This window comes from Stegostoma tigrinum, chromosome 42 (genome assembly GCF_030684315.1).
Source record: "Stegostoma tigrinum isolate sSteTig4 chromosome 42, sSteTig4.hap1, whole genome shotgun sequence".
Lineage (NCBI taxonomy): Eukaryota > Metazoa > Chordata > Chondrichthyes > Orectolobiformes > Stegostomatidae > Stegostoma > Stegostoma tigrinum.
The window spans coordinates 15,949,689-15,969,693 of record NC_081395.1 but is presented as its reverse complement, the minus strand read 5'-3'; the positions used below and the strand labels follow the sequence as shown (position 1 = coordinate 15,969,693).

General features: G+C 46.4%; 1 protein-coding gene across 3 annotated transcripts; it reads right to left on the bottom strand.

Moving 5' to 3' along the window:
- Nucleotides 1-4,797: 4,797 nt before the first annotated feature.
- LOC125449400 (zinc finger protein 229-like) lies at nt 4,798-16,904 on the bottom strand. 3 transcript variants are annotated; one of them, XM_048525170.1, is made up of 2 exons: nt 16,669-16,904; nt 4,798-6,024 (listed from the first exon to the last, which is right to left on the bottom strand). In XM_048525170.1, exons 1-2 carry the CDS (start codon nt 16,751-16,753, stop codon nt 4,940-4,942), a joined length of 1,170 nt encoding a protein of 389 aa, XP_048381127.1. In that variant the 5' UTR covers nt 16,754-16,904; the 3' UTR covers nt 4,798-4,939. The 3 variants fall into 3 exon arrangements, with proteins under 3 accessions (XP_048381127.1, XP_048381128.1, XP_048381129.1); XM_048525171.1 differs by having other exon boundaries at nt 4,798-7,333; nt 16,669-16,756; XM_048525172.1 differs by having other exon boundaries at nt 4,798-6,078; nt 16,669-16,746.
- Between the last annotated feature and the right edge of the window lie 3,101 nt (nt 16,905-20,005).

Genomic DNA, 20,005 nt, shown 5'->3' with positions numbered 1-20,005 from the left:
CTCACTGCTGGGAACGGTGCTTTTTCCTTCCACTCAAAATCCAATGATCGACTTGATGGGGCCAAATGGCCTGCTTCCGAGCCCGATATCCAATGTCATTCTCTGCTTTACTTTCCCAAGATGGAGGGAACATGCAACATTGAACATTTGGATAGTCACTGTCTGATAAAATAGATATAAATAGTTCAGGTCTTAGAATTTGCCTACAAAGTGCAAGGTGGTTTGAGAGGGTTAGTTGCTGGATGGTTGAGTATTTCCAATGAGATCCCGGGGGTGGGGGGAGTTCCATCTCTTACCCTCGCAAGGGAATCCACCGTCCAGGCTCTGCTGAAGGGAACTCACCTCTGGGAACACACTCTGTGACCCCTGGGACTCCCTTCTGTCGCCCTCCCAGGCAATCCCTCTTCGAGAGAATCCTTCAGTCTCCACCCGCGACTCTTTTGAGGGTAATGTTCTGTATCTAACTGCCCAGGTGGCAGTGAAGGGTGGTGATTCCGCCGCCAACCGGAGTTTGTACGGGGCGCGGGGATTAACGCCAGTGGCTAGACCATACATCAGCCCTCCCTTGTGGCATAATAGTCACAATCGGTCCCCGGGGAACTAGCTCACTCTGACTGCCCACCCCAAGAGGTAGCTCCGGGCCGTCCTTTTTCCCAGGGATGAGCTATTCGACCCTTGGAGGCTGCTCTCGTCGTTCAGTATGATTTTGGCTGAGGTCTGGGTCCAGGGAATGGCTCTTGCTCTCTTCACCACTCCCACCCCAGGGAAATGTGATCTCAGGCGTTCCTCCTGTCACCCCCAGAGGCTTCTTTTATCCCACCGGCAGTTGGCGGTGGATAACCCCGTATTCCCTTACAAGGTTGCAAACGCTAGGCCTGCAATTTCTCATTCGGGGCTGGAAGCCTCCAGCAAAATCCCTCAATCTGCATCCGCCCCGTCCCCGGGACACATCCCTTTTCCTCCACGGAACCCGCAGCTCCACCCCCTCCCCTCATTTGGCCACACGGAGGTGTATCCGCATCGTGCTCCAGGCCCGCCCCTCATTCACCCCGAATGGTTGGAGGACGAGGCGAGTCTTGCTCGATCGCCCAGCCCTGCCTCTACTTCCTATTGGTCAGAAACTGCCGTCAATCAGCCGGGATAACAAAGTGTGGGGCTAGATGAACACGGCAGGCCAAGCAGCGTTTTAGGAGCGGGAAAGCTGTCGTTTCGGACCTGGACCCTTCATCAGAAATGGGGGAGAGGAAGAGGGTTCTGAAATAAATAGGGAGAGAGGTGGAGGCGGATCAAAGATGGATAGAGGGGAAGATAGGTGGAGAGGAGAGAGACTAGTTAAAGAGGTAAGGATGGAGCCAGTAAAGTAAGTGTAGGTGGGGAGGTAGGGAGGGGACAGGTCAGTCCACAGAGATCAAACAGGTCAAGGAGGCGGGATGAGGTTAGTAGGTAGGAAATGGGGGTGTGGCTTGAGGTGGGAGGAGGGATAGGTGAGAGGAAGAACAGGTTAGGGAGGTGGGGATGAGATGGGCTGGTTTAGGGATGCAGTAGGGGGGAGGGTAAATTTTGAAGCTTGTGAAATCCACGTTGATACCATTGAGCTGCAGGGTTCTCAAGCGGGATATGAGTTGCTGTTCCTGCAACCTTCGGGTGGCATCATTGTGGCACTGCAGGAGGCCCATGATGGACATGTCATCCAAGGAATGGGAGGGGGAGTTGAAATGGTTCGCGACTGGGAGGTGCAGTTGTTTATTGCGAACTGAGCGGAGGTGTTCTGCAAAGCGGTCCCCAAGCCTCCGCTTGGTTTCCCCGATGTACAGGAGTCCACAACAGGTACAGCGGACGCAGTATACCACATAGGTAGATGTGCAGGTGAACATTGCTTGATTTGGAAAGTCTTCTTGGGGCCTGGGATGGGGGTGGGGGGCTAGGTGTGGGGGCAGGTGTAGCACTTCCTGCGTTTGCAGAGAAAAGTGCTGGGTGTGGTGGGGCTGGAGGGGAGTGTCAGAGAGAGTGGCCCTCTCCCCTCCCCCTACTGCATTCCAAAACCAGCCCAGCTCATCCCCGCCTCCCTACCCTGTTCTTCCTCTCACCTATCCCCTCCTCCCACCTCAAGCCTCAACACCCTTTCCTACCTACTAACCTCATCCCACCCCCTTGACCTGTCCGTCCTCCATGGACTGACCTATCCTCTCCCTACCTCTCCACCTGCACTCACCTTTACTGGCTCCTTGCCTGCCTCTTTAACTTGTCTGTCTGCTCTCCACTAATCTTCTCTATCCATCTTTGATCCGCCTCCCCCTGTCTCCCTATTTATTTCAGAACCCTCTTCCCCTCCCCCATTTCTGATGAAGGGTCTAGGCCCGAAACATCAGCTTTCTTGCTCTACTAATAATATGTGGCCTGGGAGACGGTGACCCAGTGGGAACCGGTCCTTCAGAGGCTGGGGATATTGCCCTGGGTTTAGATCCCAGCAGCAGCCATTGCTTTCAGGAATGGTGCAAACAGAGCTCAATTCAAAGGTGATTGGGGATGTGCAACAAATCCTGGACTTTGTTTGTCAAGGAATAATACAACAGCCCTCAAAATGTGCATGAGATCTAACCAGCCAAACTGCAGCACATAATAGGAGATAATGAGGTGCAGAGCTGAATGAACGCAGCAGGCCTAGCAGCATCAGAGGAGCAGGAAGGCTTACATTTCGGGCCCAGACCCTTCTTCAGAAAACCTTACTGAAGAAGGGTCTAGGCCTGAAATATCAGCTTTCCTGTTCCTAAGATGCTGCTTGGCCTGTTGTGTTCATCCAGCTCTACACCTTGTTATCTCAGATTCTCCAGCATCTGCAGTTCCTACTTCTCTGATAAATAATTATGAACGTATTATTCCATCAGGATAACTGGGTGCTGGGGTTGTGTGTGGTATGTATATGTGTGTGGTGTTATTGTGACAGATTTGTCTTCCTAAATATTTGCTTCTTAAAATGACAGTTTTTACTACTGTAACGAGCAAAAACACTTTCGACATGTGCTATTTCCACCCTCATAATTTGAGAAATATTTTCCAAGACACCCAAAGTGAATTGTGAATCAACTTTAGCTTACAAAAGTTTACAGATTGCATTAGATCACAGAGAGTAGCTTATAATGATACTAGAAAAAGTGGTATGCCTGAGGATTCGGAGGTAATTATTCAAATTGGGAAACAGACAGAGCAGAAAGTAGGAGTAAATGGGTCATTCTCAGGATGGCAGGCCTGACCATTCGTTACCACATTTGGTGATTGGTTAGTTCACTTGGCTGGACAGGTAGTTTGTGATGCAGAGTGAAGCCAACAGCATGGGTTCAATTCCTGCACCAGGTAAAGTTACCTTGTAGATTGCACCTTCCCAATCTTGCCCTTTGCCTGGGGTTAACGCAGGTTATCGCAAGTTAAACCACCATGAGCCGTATCTTTCCAGTGGGGGAGCATCCGTTTTGTCCTCTGGCAACTTTTTTCCTGAAAAGGTAGAATAAAGCCAGCTTCTAAGCCATTTACAATCTATAGAAATGGTGGGACCAATTGTATTCTCTAATTTGCTGATGATACCAAATTGGATGGGAATGTAAATTATGAAGACGAGTCAAAGAGGCTTCAAGAGGGCTTGGAAAGAGTAAGTGAGTGGGCCAGAACATCACAGATGGAACATGGTCTAAATGAGTGTTAAGTTATTCACTCTGGTAGAAAAAAAAAGGCGGTAGAATATTTCTCAAATTATGAGAGGTTGGATATGGTGGGTGTCCAAATTGTCATGACGGTCCTAAAAACTGACATTTACAAGTAGCAAACAATTAGGAAAGACAAATAGTATGCTGGTCTTCATCAAAAAGGGCCAGTTTATCTTTGTCACAGTCACAGAGGATGTCATTGATGGCTCTGATTCAGGACTGTAGCAAGCACAGCAACCTGACTCAAACATGGAGTCCCAGGAAAGGCAGGCATAGATTTCAGAGTTGTAAAAACACTCAATGAGTTCAAAACGATACAGTATATTTTTAAGATGAGAGGTCAAAATTTTAAAAAGGACATGAGGGGTAACTTTTTTTCTTTACACAGAGTGGTTTGTGTGTGGAATGAACTGCCAGAGGAAGAGGTGAATGCAAGTACAGTTACAACATTTAAAAGTCGTTTGAATAAGTACATGAATAGGAAAACTTTGGAGGGATATGGGCTAAACACAGGCAAATGGGACTAGTTCAGTTCGAAACGTGATTGACGTAAACTAGTTTGACCAAAACGTCTATTTCCGTGCTGTATGACTATGACTGAGAAGAAGAAAGGGAAGGTGGAGAGAGGGATATTGTTTGGAAGCTTAATGAGGCAAGGTATATTTCTTCAGGAAAGAGTGTATATTGGAGGTTTTGGAGAATGGGGTGGTACCTGAAGACATTGATCAGTTAACAGTATCAATGAACATGGGGAGGTTGTGTTAGTGTGAATGGGATGACGGGAGCAGAAGGGGATCTCATGGGCAAGGTGCTCTCTGATAGGGTATTAGGAAAGATTGGAGGGAAACTGGAGAAAGATGTGAGTTCAGTGTTGCGACAAAGAGGAACTTTAGAAACTCTATGACCCAGTGGACTAGTGGATAGGAGGGAAGCAGCAGAGGCAGCTGATCAGATCGTCTCGGTTTTAGTGACAAAAAAACCCGAACAAACTCCTCGCAGTTGTTGTTGGAGGTGAAGATGGAGAGAGAAGGGAGAGTGAAACCTATCAAAAAGCATTAACTTGTGTTTGAGATATTAAAAAGACTCAACGTACCATATATTGAGCACAAAACTCATTTATTTGACTGTATCCAAAACGTTAATCACTATAACTGGGCTAGTGTTTACTATCATCAGCAGAAACAGATGCCAATGAACATGGTTCAGGCCTGTATTTGATTAACAGCAAAATCCAATCACTTTCATTTCTTGTGAACTCGTTGATGTGTCAGTAGGTGGGATGACTGAGTGAATCCCCTCCCACACTCGGAGCAGGTGAATGGCCTCTCCCCTGTGTGAACACGATGGTGTGTCAGAAGGCTAGATGACTGAGTGAATCCTTTCCCGCACATGGAGCATGTGAACGGCTTCTCCCCAGTGTGAGTTCGCTGGTGTACGGTTAGTTGAGATGATTGTCTGAAGCCAGTTCCACAGTGAGAGCACCTGAATGGTCTCTTGTCAGTGTGAACACTTTGGTGGGATGTCAATTCCTCGGAGGTTTTATAGCGCTTTCCACAGTCTGGACATTTAAAAGCTCTCTCATCAGTGTGAATGCGCTGGTGTGTCAGCAGCTGGGATGACTGACTGAATCTCTTCCCACAACTGGGACAGTTGAATGGTTTCTCCCCAGTGTGAACACGCTGGTGTGTGAGCAAGTTAGAAGAACAAGTGAAACCCTTCCCACAGTCAGAGCAGGTGAACGGTCTCTCACCCGTGTGGCTGCGCCGATGAGTTTCCACCTCAGATGGGGATTTGAATCCCTTTCCACAGTCACCACATTTCCATGGCTTCTCCCCATTGTGTCTGCATTTATGTTCTGAGAGGTTGGATGATTGGCTGAAGCCTTGGCCACACACAGAACATGTGTACAGTTTCTCCCCCAAGTGAGTGCTTTGGTGTCTGTGTAAGTTGAACAACTGAATAAATCCCTTCCCACATTTGGAACAGGTGAACGGCCTCTCCCCAGTATGACTGCGGCGATGAGCCTGCAGCCACGATGGGTGAATGAATCCCTTCCCACACTCGGAGCAGGTGAATGGCCTCTCCTCCATGTGACAGCGCCGGTGAATTTCCAGTTGGGACAGTTGACTGAATCCTTTCCCACAATCTGCACATTTCCATGGTTTCTCTCCAGTGTGACTACGTTTGTGTCTCGACAGACCTGATGACTGGCTGAAGCCTCGCCCACACAAAGAACATCTATATGGTTTTCCACCAAGGTGAATGCTATTTTTACATTCCATGTTCAAAATCCAATGATATTCAGCTTCTGATAGACTGATAGTACCTGAAAAGACACTTACTTTGAATTTCTCGTTGCAATTTCACCATTTCTCATATCCTGTGACAACAATTTAAAACAGAAAAACAGGAGTGAGAGACAGTCCACAGAAACACTAAGGCATGCAATGAAAAGGAACCAAACATTTGTGGGGTCTCCTCTGGGAAGCATTGACTGCAAAAGTTGCCCAATTGTCAGTAAACCTCGACTGGATCACTAATATCCTTCAGGAAAGAAATCCTGTCACCTAGTCTATAACCACATATAGGAATATGGAAGTTAGGAACAGTAAGACATTCAGTCGCTCAAGCCCTCCCTTTGAGTAAATGATGGCTGGTCTGTTTGTGGTTTTAGTTCCACTCTCCTATCTGAACCCTCGTAACCTCAAACTCACTTGTCTACAAAAAATCAATCATACTCAGCCTTGAATAAATTTAAAAACCCAGCATCACTATCTTCTGTGGAAGACAATACCACATATCAGCTTCCATAAGAGAAAAAAAATTTTCATGTCCAACTTAAAAAGGAGACCCCTTATTCTTAATGTGGTTCTAGGCACCCCAAATGAGAAAACATCCTCATGGTATCCTCCCTAACCAGTCCCCTGAACTTTTTAAATGTCTCTCATTCTTTTAAATCCCGATTGGTGTAGGTCTGTTTCCAAAGCTTTCCTAACAGCAACTTTTGTCTAAAGAATGAGACAAGTGAACCTTTCCTGAATTACTCCTAAAGCAAATATGTTTCAAATAAGGCGACCAGAACTGTATGCATTCACCCGATGTGGTCTCACCAATGCCCTGTGCAGCTGCAGAAGATCTTCCCTTCTTTTCTATTCCACCCTCCATTCCAATAAACAACATTCCATCTGCTTCCTGATCACTTGCCATACGTGCATACTAACTGTAGGAGATATGTGTACCAAGACACCAAGATCCCTCTATACTAAAGAATTCTACAACCTCTCCGTTCTAATGGCATTCTGGTTTTCTATTCTTCCACTCAAAGTGACAAGTTCACACTAGCCTTGTTACAGCATTGGTTCAAATTTGGATAAAATAGCTGAATTCCAGAGGTGGGCTAGGAGTGGCTACCCTTGCTATCATGGCCACATTTGAACCCAGAGCCCAAGCAAAACTGGAGTTGATGTGAATCACAGAAAATCTCTCCACTGGTTGGAGTCATATGTAGTATACAGGAAGGTGGTTGTCGTTGTTGGAGGTCAGTCATCACAGCTCCAGGGCATCTCTGCAAGAGTTCCTTAGGGGAGTTGTCCTAGGTTCAGCCATCATCATCAATGCTTCATTGATGACCGTTCCTGCATCATAAGATCAGAAGTGGGAATGTTCAGTGATAATTGCACAATGCTCAGCACCATTCAAAACTCCTCAGATACTGATGCAGTCAATGTCCAAATGGAATAAGATCTGGACAATATCCAGGCTGGATCTGAAAAGTGGCAAGTAACATTCAAGTAACACAAAAGCCAGGCAATGACCATCTCCAATAAGAGGCCATCACCTCTTGACATTCATTAGTGTCACCATCACTGATTATCCTAAAGTGAACATTCTGGGGGTTACCATTGAATGGAAACTCAACTGGACTGGTCATATAAATACAGTGGTACAAGAACAAATCAGAGGCTAGGAATACTGTAGTGAGTAACACACCTCCTTACTCCCCAAATCCTATCCAACATCTACAAGACACAAGTCAGGATTGTGATGGAATACTCCCCACATGCCTGGATGAGTGCAGTTCTAACAATACTCAGGAAGCTTGACAATATCCAGGACAATGCAGCCCGCTTGATTGGCACCACATTCACTCAGAAGCAGCAGAATACATAATCAACAAGATTCACTGCAGTGATTCACCTTCAGTAAGGCTCCTTAGATAGCACCTACTAAATCCACAATCACTGCCATCTACAACAAGGTCTGCAGATCTATGGGAACTAAGAATGCCTGCAGGTTCCCCTCAGAGCCACTTACCATCCTGACTTATAAATATATCATGGTTCCTTAAGTGACGCTGGGTCAAAATCTTGAAATTTCCTCCCTAAGGGCATTGTGGGTCTACTAACAGCACATGGGTTGCAATGGTTCAAGAAGACATTTCACCTCTACATTCTCATCAAGGAAACGAGGGATGAGCAATCGATGCTGGCCGAGTGAGCAAAGCCCACATCTCGTGAATGAATGAAGAATATTATACTCTGTTTGACAAATTTCTGCCCATTTACTCAACTGCTCATAACCATTACTCGGACATGGTTACAAGGAGGTCACAGTTCAAGGCTTATATATTCAGGGGTATGTTTTCAAACGGACAGGCAGGAAAGGGCCGAAGGGCCTATTCTGCGCTGTATTGTTCTATGTTCTATGAAACAAAGCGTGGTGTGGTAGCGTTGTTAGTATGGGATGGAAAAGTACAATAGAAAGAAATGATCTTGAATCCATACGTTTGGAGGTAAAAAGATAACAAGGGGAAGGTGGCGTTGCTAGAACAAAGGAATTTGGAGCAAGAGTAGGCAATTCAGCTCTTTAACCCTGCTCTGCCATTGAATATAATCATGGCTGATCTTGTCCTTGTCTCAACTCCACTCTCTTGCCTGCTTCCTATTACCCTTTATCCTTCTTTTCATCAGAAAGATATCTATTTCTTTCTTGAATCTGTTGATTGATTCTGCTTCTATCGCATTCTGGGGCAGTGAGTTCCACAGATTCATAACTCTCTGAGAAGTAGTTCCTCCTCTTCTCAGTTTTGAACCTTCCTCCTCTCACTCTGTATCTATGACCTCTTGTTCAAGACTGTCCCACAAGGGGGATCACCTGATCCACATCCGCCTCAATCAGATCTCCTTTAATTTATCTGAAGTCCAGTGAGTACAAGCCCAAGCTATTCAACTGCTCCTTATCCCTGGAGTTAACTTAGTGAACCTCTTCTGAACTGCCTCCACTGTTGCCACATTCTTCCTCAATTAAGGAGACCAAAACTGGAAACAATACTCCAGGTGCGGTCTCATCAACACCCTATATAATTGTAACGACATTTAGCGAGTTTTGAGAAGATTTGTAGCTCAGGGTTGAGGTTCTGGATGTTAGATTGCTCACTGAGCAGGAAGGTTAGTTTTCAGACGTTTCGTCACCATTCTAGGTAACATCATCAGTGAGCCTCCGACGAAGCGCTGGTGTTATGTCCCGCTTTCTATTTATCTGGTTAGGTTTCCTTGGGTTGGTGATGTCATTTCCTGCATTGTTGATGTCATTTCCTGTTCTTTTTCTCAGGGGATGGTCGATTGGCTCCAAGTCAATGTGTTTGTTGATGGAGTTCCGGTTGGAATGCCATGCTTCTAGGAATTCTCGTGCATGTCTCTGTTTGGCTTGTCCTAGGATGGAAGTGTTGTCCCAATCAAAGTGGTGTCCTTCCTTATCTGTATGTAAGGATACTAGTGATAGTGGGTCATGTTGTTTTGTGGCTAGTTGATGTTCATGTAGCCTGGTGGCTAGCTTTCTGCCAGTTTGTCCAATGTAGTGTTTGTCACAGTTCTTGCAAGGTATTTTGTAGATGACGTTTGTTTTGTTTGTTGTCTGTATAGGGTCTTTTAAGTTCATTAGCTGCTGTTTTAGTGTGTTGGTGGGTTTGTGGGCTACCCCGATGCCAAGAGGTCCGAGTAGTCTGGCAGTCATTTCGGAAATGCCTTTGATGTAGGGGAGAGTGATTATGGTTTCTGAGCCCGTTTTGTCTGTTTGTTTGGGTTTATTGCTGAGGAATCGGCGGACTGTGTTCATAGGGTACCCATTCTTTTTGAATACGCTGTATAGGTGATTTTCTTCTGCTCTGCGTAGTTCCTCTGTGCTGCAGTGTGTGGTGGCTCTGAAAACCAGATAGATCCAACACACCACGCTTCTACAGACTACCAAAAATTCACAAACCAGGAGCCCCCCTCAGACCCATAGTGTCTCTACCTGGAACACCAACCTACAGATTAGCCAAGGAACTACACCAAAGACTAAAACACCTAGTAGAGGACTCCCACCACTCCATTCGCTCCACCCAAGAATTCCTGAACACCAAAGGCACCAAGATAGAAGAGGATGAAATAATGGTCTCCTTTGATGTAACAGCCCTGTTCACATCCATCAACATCAACCTGGGCAAAGAAACACTGATGACACTATTAGAAGAACAGAAGACACATACACCAGACACCACCAACCTCATCAGCAAGGACAACATCATCAAGCTAGTGGACCTATGCCTCACCACCCACTTCACTTTCAATAACAAAACCTACAGACAAACCAACGGTACATGGGATCTCCGATATCAGGGTTCTTAGCAGGGGCAGTAATGCAGAGACTCGAACAAACAGCTCTGCCAATCATCCAACCCAAACTTTGGGTCCGCTATGTGGATGACACCTTTGTCATCACTAAACAAAACAAATTAGAGGAAACATTCAAGACCATCAATAATACCCTTACTGGCATAACATTCACAAAAGAGGAGGAAAACAACAAGAAACTGCCATTCCTAGATGTCACAGTAGAGCGAACAGCCAATGGGAAACTTCAAACCAGCGTCTACAGGAAAACAACACATACAGACCAAATACTGAACTACAGGAGCAACCATCCCAACACCCACAAACAAAGCTGCATTAGAACATTATTCCAACGAGCCACCACACACTGCAGCACAGAGGAACTACGCAGAGCAGAGGAAAATCACCTATACAGCGTATTCAAAAAGAATGGGTACCCTATGAACACAGTCTGCCGATTTCTCAGCAACAAACCCAAACAAACAGACAAAACGGGCTCAGAAACCATAACCACTCTCCCCTACATCAAAGACATTTCCGAAATGACTGCCAGACTACTCAGACCCCTTGGCATCAGGGTAGCCCACAAACCCACCAACACACTAAAACAGCAGCTAATGAACTTAAAAGACCCTATACAGACAACAAGCAAAACGAACGTCATCTACAAAATACCTTGCAAGAACTGTGACAAACACTACATTGGACAAACTGGCAGAAAGCTAGCCACCAGGATACATGAACATCAACTAGCCACAAAACGACATGACCCACTATCACTAGTATCCTTACATACAGATAAGGAAGGACACCACTTTGATTGGGACAACACATCCATCCTAGGACAAGGCAAACAGAGACATGCACGAGAATTCCTAGAAGCATGGCATTCCAACCAGAACTCCATCAACAAACACATTGATTTGGAGCCAATCTACCATCCCCTGAGAAAAAGAACAGGAAATGACATCACCAACGCAGGAAATGACACCACCAACCCAAGGAAACCTAACCAGATAAATAGAAAGCGGGACATAACACCAGCGCTTTGTCGGAGGCTCACTGATGATGTTACCTAGAATGGTGACGAAACGTCTGAAAACTAACCTTCCAGCTCAGCGAGCAAACTCACATCCGTAACAACATTTCTTTAAAAGTCTATAGGTCCCAATGCATTAGCTATATTGCAGGATCGAGAATGCATCAGGAGATAATGGCAACATGTTAAAAAACAGGAAGTGCATTCATCATGGATGACTTTAATTTTCAAACAGATTTGGAAAATCAAATTGGAGAGGTAGCCACAAGGACATATCTGTAAGAGTATATTGTACAGTATATTTTGGTGGCACAGTGGCTAGCACTGCTGCCTCACAACATCAGGGACCCAGGTTTGATTCCACCCTTGGACAACTGTCTGTGCGGAGTTTGCACAATCTTCCCATGTCTGCAGGGATTTCCACTAGGTGTGCTGGTTTCCTCCCCCAGTCCAAAGATGTGCAGGTTAGGTGGATTGGCCATGTGCCCAGGGGTGTGTAAGGGCTTAGCCATGGGAACTGCAAGGTCACAGGGATATGGGTCGGGGATGGGTCTGGGTGGGATGCTCTTCAGAGGGGCTGTGGGCTTGTGGGGCCAAATGGCCTGTTTCCACACTGTAGGATGTCTAAGACTGTTTTCCACGACAACATTTTGTTGGTCCAAAAAGGGATCAAGCTATTTTGAATCTGGTAACATGAAACAAGGCAGGTTTAATCAATGAGCTCAGGGTAAGTGATCCCCAGGACACAGTCATCACAATTTTCGGTTTTCTGTCACTCCTCTTGAATAATGGTATTTTATTTTGCTATTTACCAAGTTGCTGGGACTTCGAAGACTCTAGCCTCTATGGGAGGAGAGTCTATGTGGGAGAAACCAAGTGATAGATGGTTGGAGTGGCATAAATCATTAACCTCCACCACCTAGAAGGATTAGGGTAGCATGGGGATGTGAACACCATCAGCTCCAAATTCTCCTCAAAGTCATATGCCATCCTGACTTGTCCAATATTCAGTACTGTCTGAGCAAAACTTTCCTCCAATTAAATAGTGAGAAGACTGAATCTATGATTTTTAGCTCCTCCTACCAATTCCATTCCCTGACCACTGCTCTCATGCCTCTCCTTGGGCAGTGACACCCATCTCTCATCCTGGTAACCGTCCAAGGTGGATCAGACTGTTCACAAGCACAACATAGAACATTACAGCACAGTACAGGCCCTTTGGCCCTCAATGTTGTGCCGACCTGTCATACCGATCTGAAGCCCATCTAACCTACACTATTCCATGTATGTCCATATGCTCATCCGATGACGACTTAAATGTACCTAAAGTTGGCAAATCTACTACGATTGCAGGCAAAGCGTTCCATTCCCTTACTACTCTCTAAGTAAAGAAACTACCTCTGACATCTGTCCTCTATCTTTCACCCCTCAATTTAAAGCCATGCCCCCTCGTGCTTGCCATCACCGTCCTAGGAAAAAGGCTCTCCCTATCCACCCTATCTAACCCTCTGATTATTTTATATGTTTCAATTAAGTCACCTCTCAACCTTCTTCTCTCAAACAAAAACTGCCTCAAGTCCCTCAGCCTTTCCTCGTAAGACCTTCCCTCCATACCAGGCAACATTCTAGTAAATCTCCTCTGCACGCTTTCCAAAGCTTCCACATCCTTCTTATAATGCGGTGACCAGAACAGTACACAATACTCCAAGTGCGGCCGCACCAGAGTTTTGTACATCTGCAGCATAACCTCTTGGTTCCGGAACTCGATCCCTCTATCAATAAAAGCTAAAACACTGTATGCCTTCTTAACAGCCCTGTCAACCTGGGTGGCAACTTTCAAGGATCTGTGTACATGGACACCGAGATCTCTCTGCTCATCTACACTACTAAGAATCTTACCATTTGCCCAGTACTTTGCCTTTGGGTCACTCCTACCAAAGTGCATCACCTCACACTTGTCTGCATTAAGCTCTATTTGCCACCCGTCAGCCCAGCTCTGCAGCTTATCTATGTCTCTCTGCAACAATGTCCTATTTTAACCCAAAGCTTCAAACCACAGATTGCCATCATCACCAAGATCTCCCATTTCTATCTCAGTACCATCACCTGACTCCACCTTCATTTCAGCTCCTCTGCTGCTGAAACACTAATCTATCTCTTATTAACTTAAGATACATAATAGTTGTAATTGTAACTTGTGAAGAGGACATAATCTGTCTAAGCCACATTGCAGTCTCCTTAAGTGGGTGAAAAAGTATTTGGTAGAATTAGAAGATTGTTCACTTCAGCAGGAAGATTAGCAAAGTGATATGTTATTGAACTGCAAACAGATTGCAGCACCCTTCGACACAGAGGGGTCCAAGCATATGAATCACAAAAAAGGTTAGTACGCAGGTACAGCAAGTGATTAGGAAGGCAAATGGACTGTGGCTTATTACAACAGGGGAATGGAATATACTAGTAGGGATGTTTTGGTACAGGTGTATATGGTCCTACAAGACTATATCTGGCACATTTTATTCAGTTTTGGTCTTGCTATTTTAAAAAAAGGCACAAAAATGTATTGATTGGATGAAGAGGTCTTCTGAAAAGAAAGTGTTAGACAATTTAGGCTCCTGTCCATTTAGAATAATGACTGACAATCTTCTTGAAATATAAAGTTCCTGGGGGGAACCTTCTCGGGGTAAGAAGAGAGACTAGAACTAGCACACAAAATTTAAAAAAAAGGGTTCTTGCACTTAAGACAGAGATGAATTGATTTTATTCTCAAGGGTTCAGTATCTAAGGTACTCTCTTCCGCAGACAGCAGCTAGGCATGTTCATTTGATAATTTTGAGGCAGAGGTAGATTCTTTTATTTTAAGACCATAAGACACAGGAGTGGAAGTAAGGCTATTCAGCCCATCAAGTCCACTCCGCCATTTAAATCATGGCTGATGGGCATTTCAACAGCACTTCCCTGCATTCTCCCCATAGCCCTCGATTTCTTCTGAGATCAAGAATTTGTCGATCTCTGCCTTGAAGGCATCTCACGTCCCGGCCTCCACTGCACTCTGCGGCAATGAATTCCACAAGCCCACCACTCTCTGGCTGAAGAAATTTTGGGCCTCAGATAGAAATCTTGAATACAAAAACATAATCTTAACACAGCTTCTGGTTTTATCAAAGGACATAATCAGGAGTGGAGTTGAGGCTACAATCAGATCAGCAATGGTCTTGTCAACAGGCAGGGCAGGCCCAAGAGGCCAAAATGCTGCCTTGTGCTCCTGATTGGAATGGTGCCACTTCTACAACATGGTATCCAGTTCTGGTCTTCACATTTTTGGAAAGACATGAGAGTTGTTGACAGGGTGCAGAGATGGTTGGACTAAAGAAATTGAAAGGACAATTGATAATAATGTACATATCAAGAATAGGTAAGGTAGATAAAGAGATAACAAGGTGTAGAGCTGAATGAACACAGCAGGCCAAGCAGCATCAGAGGAGCATGAAGGCTGACGTTTTCAGGCCCAGGCCCAGACCCTTCTTCAGAAATGGGGGAGGGGAAGGGAGTTCTGAAATAAATAGGGAGAGAGTGGGAGGCGGATAAAAGATGAACAGAGGAGAAAGCAGGTGGAGAGGAGCCAGACAGGTCAAACAGGCGGGGATGGAGCCAGTAAAGGAAGTGTAGGTGGGGAGGTAGGGAGGGCATAGGTCAGTCCAGGGAGGACGGACAGGTTAAAGGGATGGGATGAGGTTAGTAGGTAGGAAATGGGGGTGGGGCTTGAGGTGGGAGGAAGAACAGGTTAGGGAGGCGGGGACGAGCTGGGCTGGTTTTGGGATGCGGTAGCAGAGGGGAGATTTTGAAGCTCGTGAAGTCCACATTGATACCATTGGGCTGCAGGGTTCCCAAGTGGAATACGAGTTGCTGTTCCTGCAACCTTCGGGTGGCATCATTGTGGCACTGCAGGAGGCCCATGATGGACATGTCGTCTGAGGAATGGGAGGGGGAGTTGTTTTGTGCAAACCAAGCGTAGGTGTTCTACAAAGCGGTGCCCAAACCTCCGCTTTGTTTCCCCGATGTAGAGAAGGCCACAACGGGTACAGCGGATGCAGTATACCACATTAGCAGATGTACGGGTGAACATCTGCTTGATGTGGAAAGTCTTCTTAGGGCCTGGGATGGGGGTGAGGGGGGAGGTGTAGGGGCAGATGTAGCACTTCCTGCAGTTGCAGAGAAAAATGCCAGGTGTGGTGGGGCTGGAGGAGAGTGTGGGAGCAGACAAGGGAGTCACAGAGAGAGTGGTCCCTCCAGAAAGCAATAAGGGTGGGGAAGGAAAAATGTCTTTGGTTGTGGGGTTGGATTGCAGATGGTGGAAGTGTCGGAGGATGATGCATTGGATCCGGAGGTTGGTGGGGTGGTACATCAGGAAAGGGGGATTCTGTTTTGGTTGTTATTGCAGGGGTAAGGGATGAGTTGCGGGAAATACGGTCGAGGGCATTCTCGACCACTGAGGCAGGGAGTTGGGAGTGTGGTCCTTGAAAACGAGGACATTTGAGATGTACGGGAGTGGAATGCCTCATCCTGGGAGCAGATGCAGTGGTGGTGAAGGAATTGGGAATAGATAAAGAATCATTTTCCATTAGATGATGGTACAAGGATTAGGGGAAACAGATTTAAAGTTTTAAGCAGAATTTTGTCTATCCTTCCTGAGTTGTGTTGCCCAGACCTCAACAAATTTAATACCATTTCGGAAGCATTAAGAAGGGTCTAGGCCCGAAACGTCAGCTTTCCTACTCCTATGATGCTACTTGGCCTGCCGTGTTCATCCAGCTCTACACCTTGTTATCTCTTCATACCACCAAGATTCTGGCTACCCTTATCGCTCAACTATTAATCCAGAAACTCAGCTAATATTCTGGGGATACAGGTTCAAACCTCACCATGGCATCTAGTGGAATTGGATAAACAGATGGTTTGAATTCAGTAAAATAAAAATCTGGAATTAAGAAATTACCGATGAGCATGAAACCATTTCCTATTGTCAGAGAAACCCATCTGGCTCACTAATGTCCTTCAAGAAAAAAAAATCTACTAGCCTCACCTGGTCTGACCTACACTCCAACCCACAGCAATGTGGTTGACTCGCAAATACCCCCTGGGCAATTAGGGAGAGGTAATGAATGCTGGCCTAACCAGCGACGCCCACATCTTGTGAGTGAATGAATGAATTAGAAAAGTTTATCCAGATGTGGTTTAAACAGGGTTGGAATAATTTGGACTTTCTGTCATCAGATTATACCTGAAAATCCTTTCCCACAAACAGACTGGTTTCCTCCACTGTCCAAGGCCGGTGATTCAGGTCCTAGCGAATCAAGTGTGTCCATCAGATTTTAAAAAATCCGTTCATAGGTTGTGGGTCTCATTGGCTAATTTAGCATTTACTGTGCGTCCTTAATTACCCCGTCAAATGTGGGAATGAGCTGGTTTCCGGAACTGCTTCAACACCGTAGGTAACACCCATAAGACTAAAGGGAAGTTACGCTTGGTTGGAACTTGTTGACTGCAAATCCGTCCCATTTAAAACCCTGTAAGTTGAAATTGTAAAACATCTTTCACTCAGATCAGGACAGAAATTCAGGAGAGACAAACATTTAACTGGGTTTGGGTTTGCTGTGTATAAATGCTTTTCCCGTAACCCCCCTATAAAAAGGAGATCGCAGATAGGCTCTGCTCCTTATTGCCCCTGACAAAGATGGCCGTCCACATGCGCCTCGCTGAACATCGCCCCGATAAAAATGGGGCAGTCAGACGGCGTACGACTGTTCCTGCTGTCCGTCTTGGGCGAAAATTCAAAACGAATATATTATATTTCAGATTTGGCCGACTGAATTGATCGGCTTTTGAAAAGTCTCCTACCTACATAACTATACACTCTTCACCTAAATTTTACCCTTCACCCGCTTCTTGTTCCTCCAGCTGCTGCACCGCCCGTAGAGGGCAGCAATGAAATCACGCCGTGATCGCGGGCAACCACGATGTTCTCGTGATTTTTGGATTGTTTCTTACACCGCCTCTCATTCATTCTGAATAACCAGCTAACCCAGCCCCGCCCTCCATTCACACCCATTGGTTGGGGAACCAACCGCCGTTGTTCGGTCACAAAAATAGAAATTGTTGGAAAGGCTGAGCGGATTTGGCAGCATTTGTGGAGAGAATGTAGACTTTTAATATTTGAGGTCTGGCGATCCTGCCTCAGCGCTGATGGTAGCTAGGAAAATATCGGATTATGTGCAAAAGATAGGGGGGGGGGTAATGTGTAAACGATAACAAAGTGTGGGGCGGGATGAACACAGCAGGCCAAGCTGCATCTCAGGAGCAGAAAAGCTGGCGTTTCGAGACGAGAACCTTCATCAGAAAATGGGGATGGGGAGAGGGAACTGGAATAAATAGGGAGAGAGGGGGAGGCGGATCGAAAATGGATAGAGGAGAAGACAGGTGGAGAGGAGACACAAGTTAAAGAGGCGGGGATGGAGCCGGTAGAGGTGAGTATAGGTGGGGAGGTAGGTCAGGCCAGGGAAGATGGACAGGTCAAGGGAGAGGGATGAGGTTAGTAGGTAGGAAATGGAGGTGCGGCTTGAGCTGGGAGGAGGGGATAGGTGAGAGGAAGAACAGGTTAGGGAGGTGGGGATGAGCTGGGCTGGTTTTGGGATGCGGTTGGAGGAGGGCAGATTTTGAAGCCTGTGGAATCCACATTGATACCATTGGGCTAACAAAGTGCGAAGCTGGACGAACACAGCACGCCAAGCAACATCCCAGGAGCACAAAGGCTGACGTTTCGGGCCTAGACCCTTCATCAGAATAAAAGTTTTTTTGCAGTGGTAGAGACATCCCCTGAGGTTTGTCCGGAGGGAGGAGGGTAACTTCTTCAGGTTAGGCATCCATGGAAGAGGCTTTGCAGTGAGGTTAAATTTGTAGCAGAGATAATGGGCTGCAGGGTTCCCAAGCGGAATACGAGTTGCGGTTCCTGCAACCTTTGGGTGGCATTGCAGGAGGCCCAGGATAGACATGTCGTCTGAGGAATGGGAGGGGGAGTTTAAATGGTTTGCGACTGGGAGGTGCAGTTGTTTATTGCAAACCGAGCATTGGTGTTTTGCAAAGCGGTCCCCAAGCCTCTGCTTGATTTTCCTGATGTATAGGAGACCACAACAGATACAGTGGATGCAGTATACCACATTGGCAAATGTGCAGGTGAACATCTGTTTGATGTGGAAAGTCGTCGTTGGCCCTGCGATGGGGGTGAGGGAGGAGGTGTGGGGCAGGTGTAGCAGTTCCTGCGGTTGCAGGGAAAATGCCGGGTTTGCTGGGGCTGGAGGGGAGTGTGGAGTAGACAAGGGAGTCACGGAGAGAGTGGTCCCTCTGGGAAGCAGACAAGGGTGGGGAAGGAAAATGTCTTTGGGGTTGGTTTGCAGATGGCGGAAGTGTCGGAGCATGATGCGTTGGATCCGGAGGCTGGTGAGGTGGTACGTGAGGACGAGGGGGATTCTCTTTGGGCGGTTATTGTGGGGACGGGATGTGAGGGATGTGTTGCAGGAGACACGGTCGAGGGCGTTCTCGACCACTGCAGGGGGCAAGTTGTGGTCCTTGAAAAACGAGGACATCTGAGGAGTATGGGAGTGGAATGCCTCATCCTGGGAGCAGATGTGATGGAGGTGAAGGAATTGGGAATAGGGGATGGCATTTTTTTGCAGGAAGGTGGGTGGGAGTAGGTGATTTCTGGGTAGCTGTGGGAGTTGGTAGGCTTGAAATGGATATCGGTTTCTAGGTTGTTGCCTGAGATGGAGACGGTGAGGGAGGTGTTAGATAGTCCAGGTGAACCTGAGGTTGGAGTGGAAGGTGTTGGTGAAGTGGGTGAACTGTTTGAGCTCCTTGTGGGAGCATGAGGTGGTGCTGATACAGTCATCAATATAACGGAGGAAGAGGTGAGGTTTAGGGCCAGTGTAGGTGTGGAAGAGTGAGCCCAAAGAGACAAAAGTTCTGTGGAAAGATCGGCCCAAAATGTTAACTCTGATTTCTCTCCCATAGCTGCTGCGAGACCTGCAAAGCTTTGCGAGCAATTTCTGATTTTGTTGTTTTGGATTTGCAGCATCCACAGCTCTTTTGTGTTTTTTTTTAAGAATGCGAATGATGGAAACACTCGAGAGTCTGTAGGAGTTCTCTTTTGTGTGGTTTGATGCCACAGACTGCTGCAGAAGGCAAAGTCTAGAATTGTCTTCAGGCTTGGATGTTGAAGTTGCACTATTTACAATATATTAGTACTAAATACTGTTATATATTGGCACAATGGAGTAGGAGGATCCTTCAGCCAGAGCCTGTTGGCTCTGCCCATTCCTTTTCTTTTGCCTTCTCTTCTGTGGTTCTCTTCTATCTTCTCAGATTCTTGGTCATGGACACTCAGCCCCAGCCTCTGAAGCTGGGTTGATGGCCTAGAGTGACCAGCAGTCTGGTGCAAAGTGCGGGCAATGGCCTGGTGTGGAGCATGGCGGCAGCCAGCAGTCAGACCACATGAAGGCCCCCTGTGCTCGTCTGCTGAGGAGAACCTTTGGAAAGAGTCTTTAATGTTTGTCTTTTTAACTTTG

What these genes read in the sequence shown, in the direction of transcription:
- LOC125449400 (XM_048525170.1), bottom strand. Translation starts at nt 16,753, where the DNA reads ATGGACACACTTGATTCGCTAGGACCTGAATCACCGGCCTTGGACAGT. An exon ending in TTGTGGGAAAGGATTTTCAG is followed by an intron (nt 6,025 to 16,668) that starts GTATAATCTGAT and finishes GTGTCTTTTCAG; the next exon opens with GTACTATCAGTCTATCAGAA.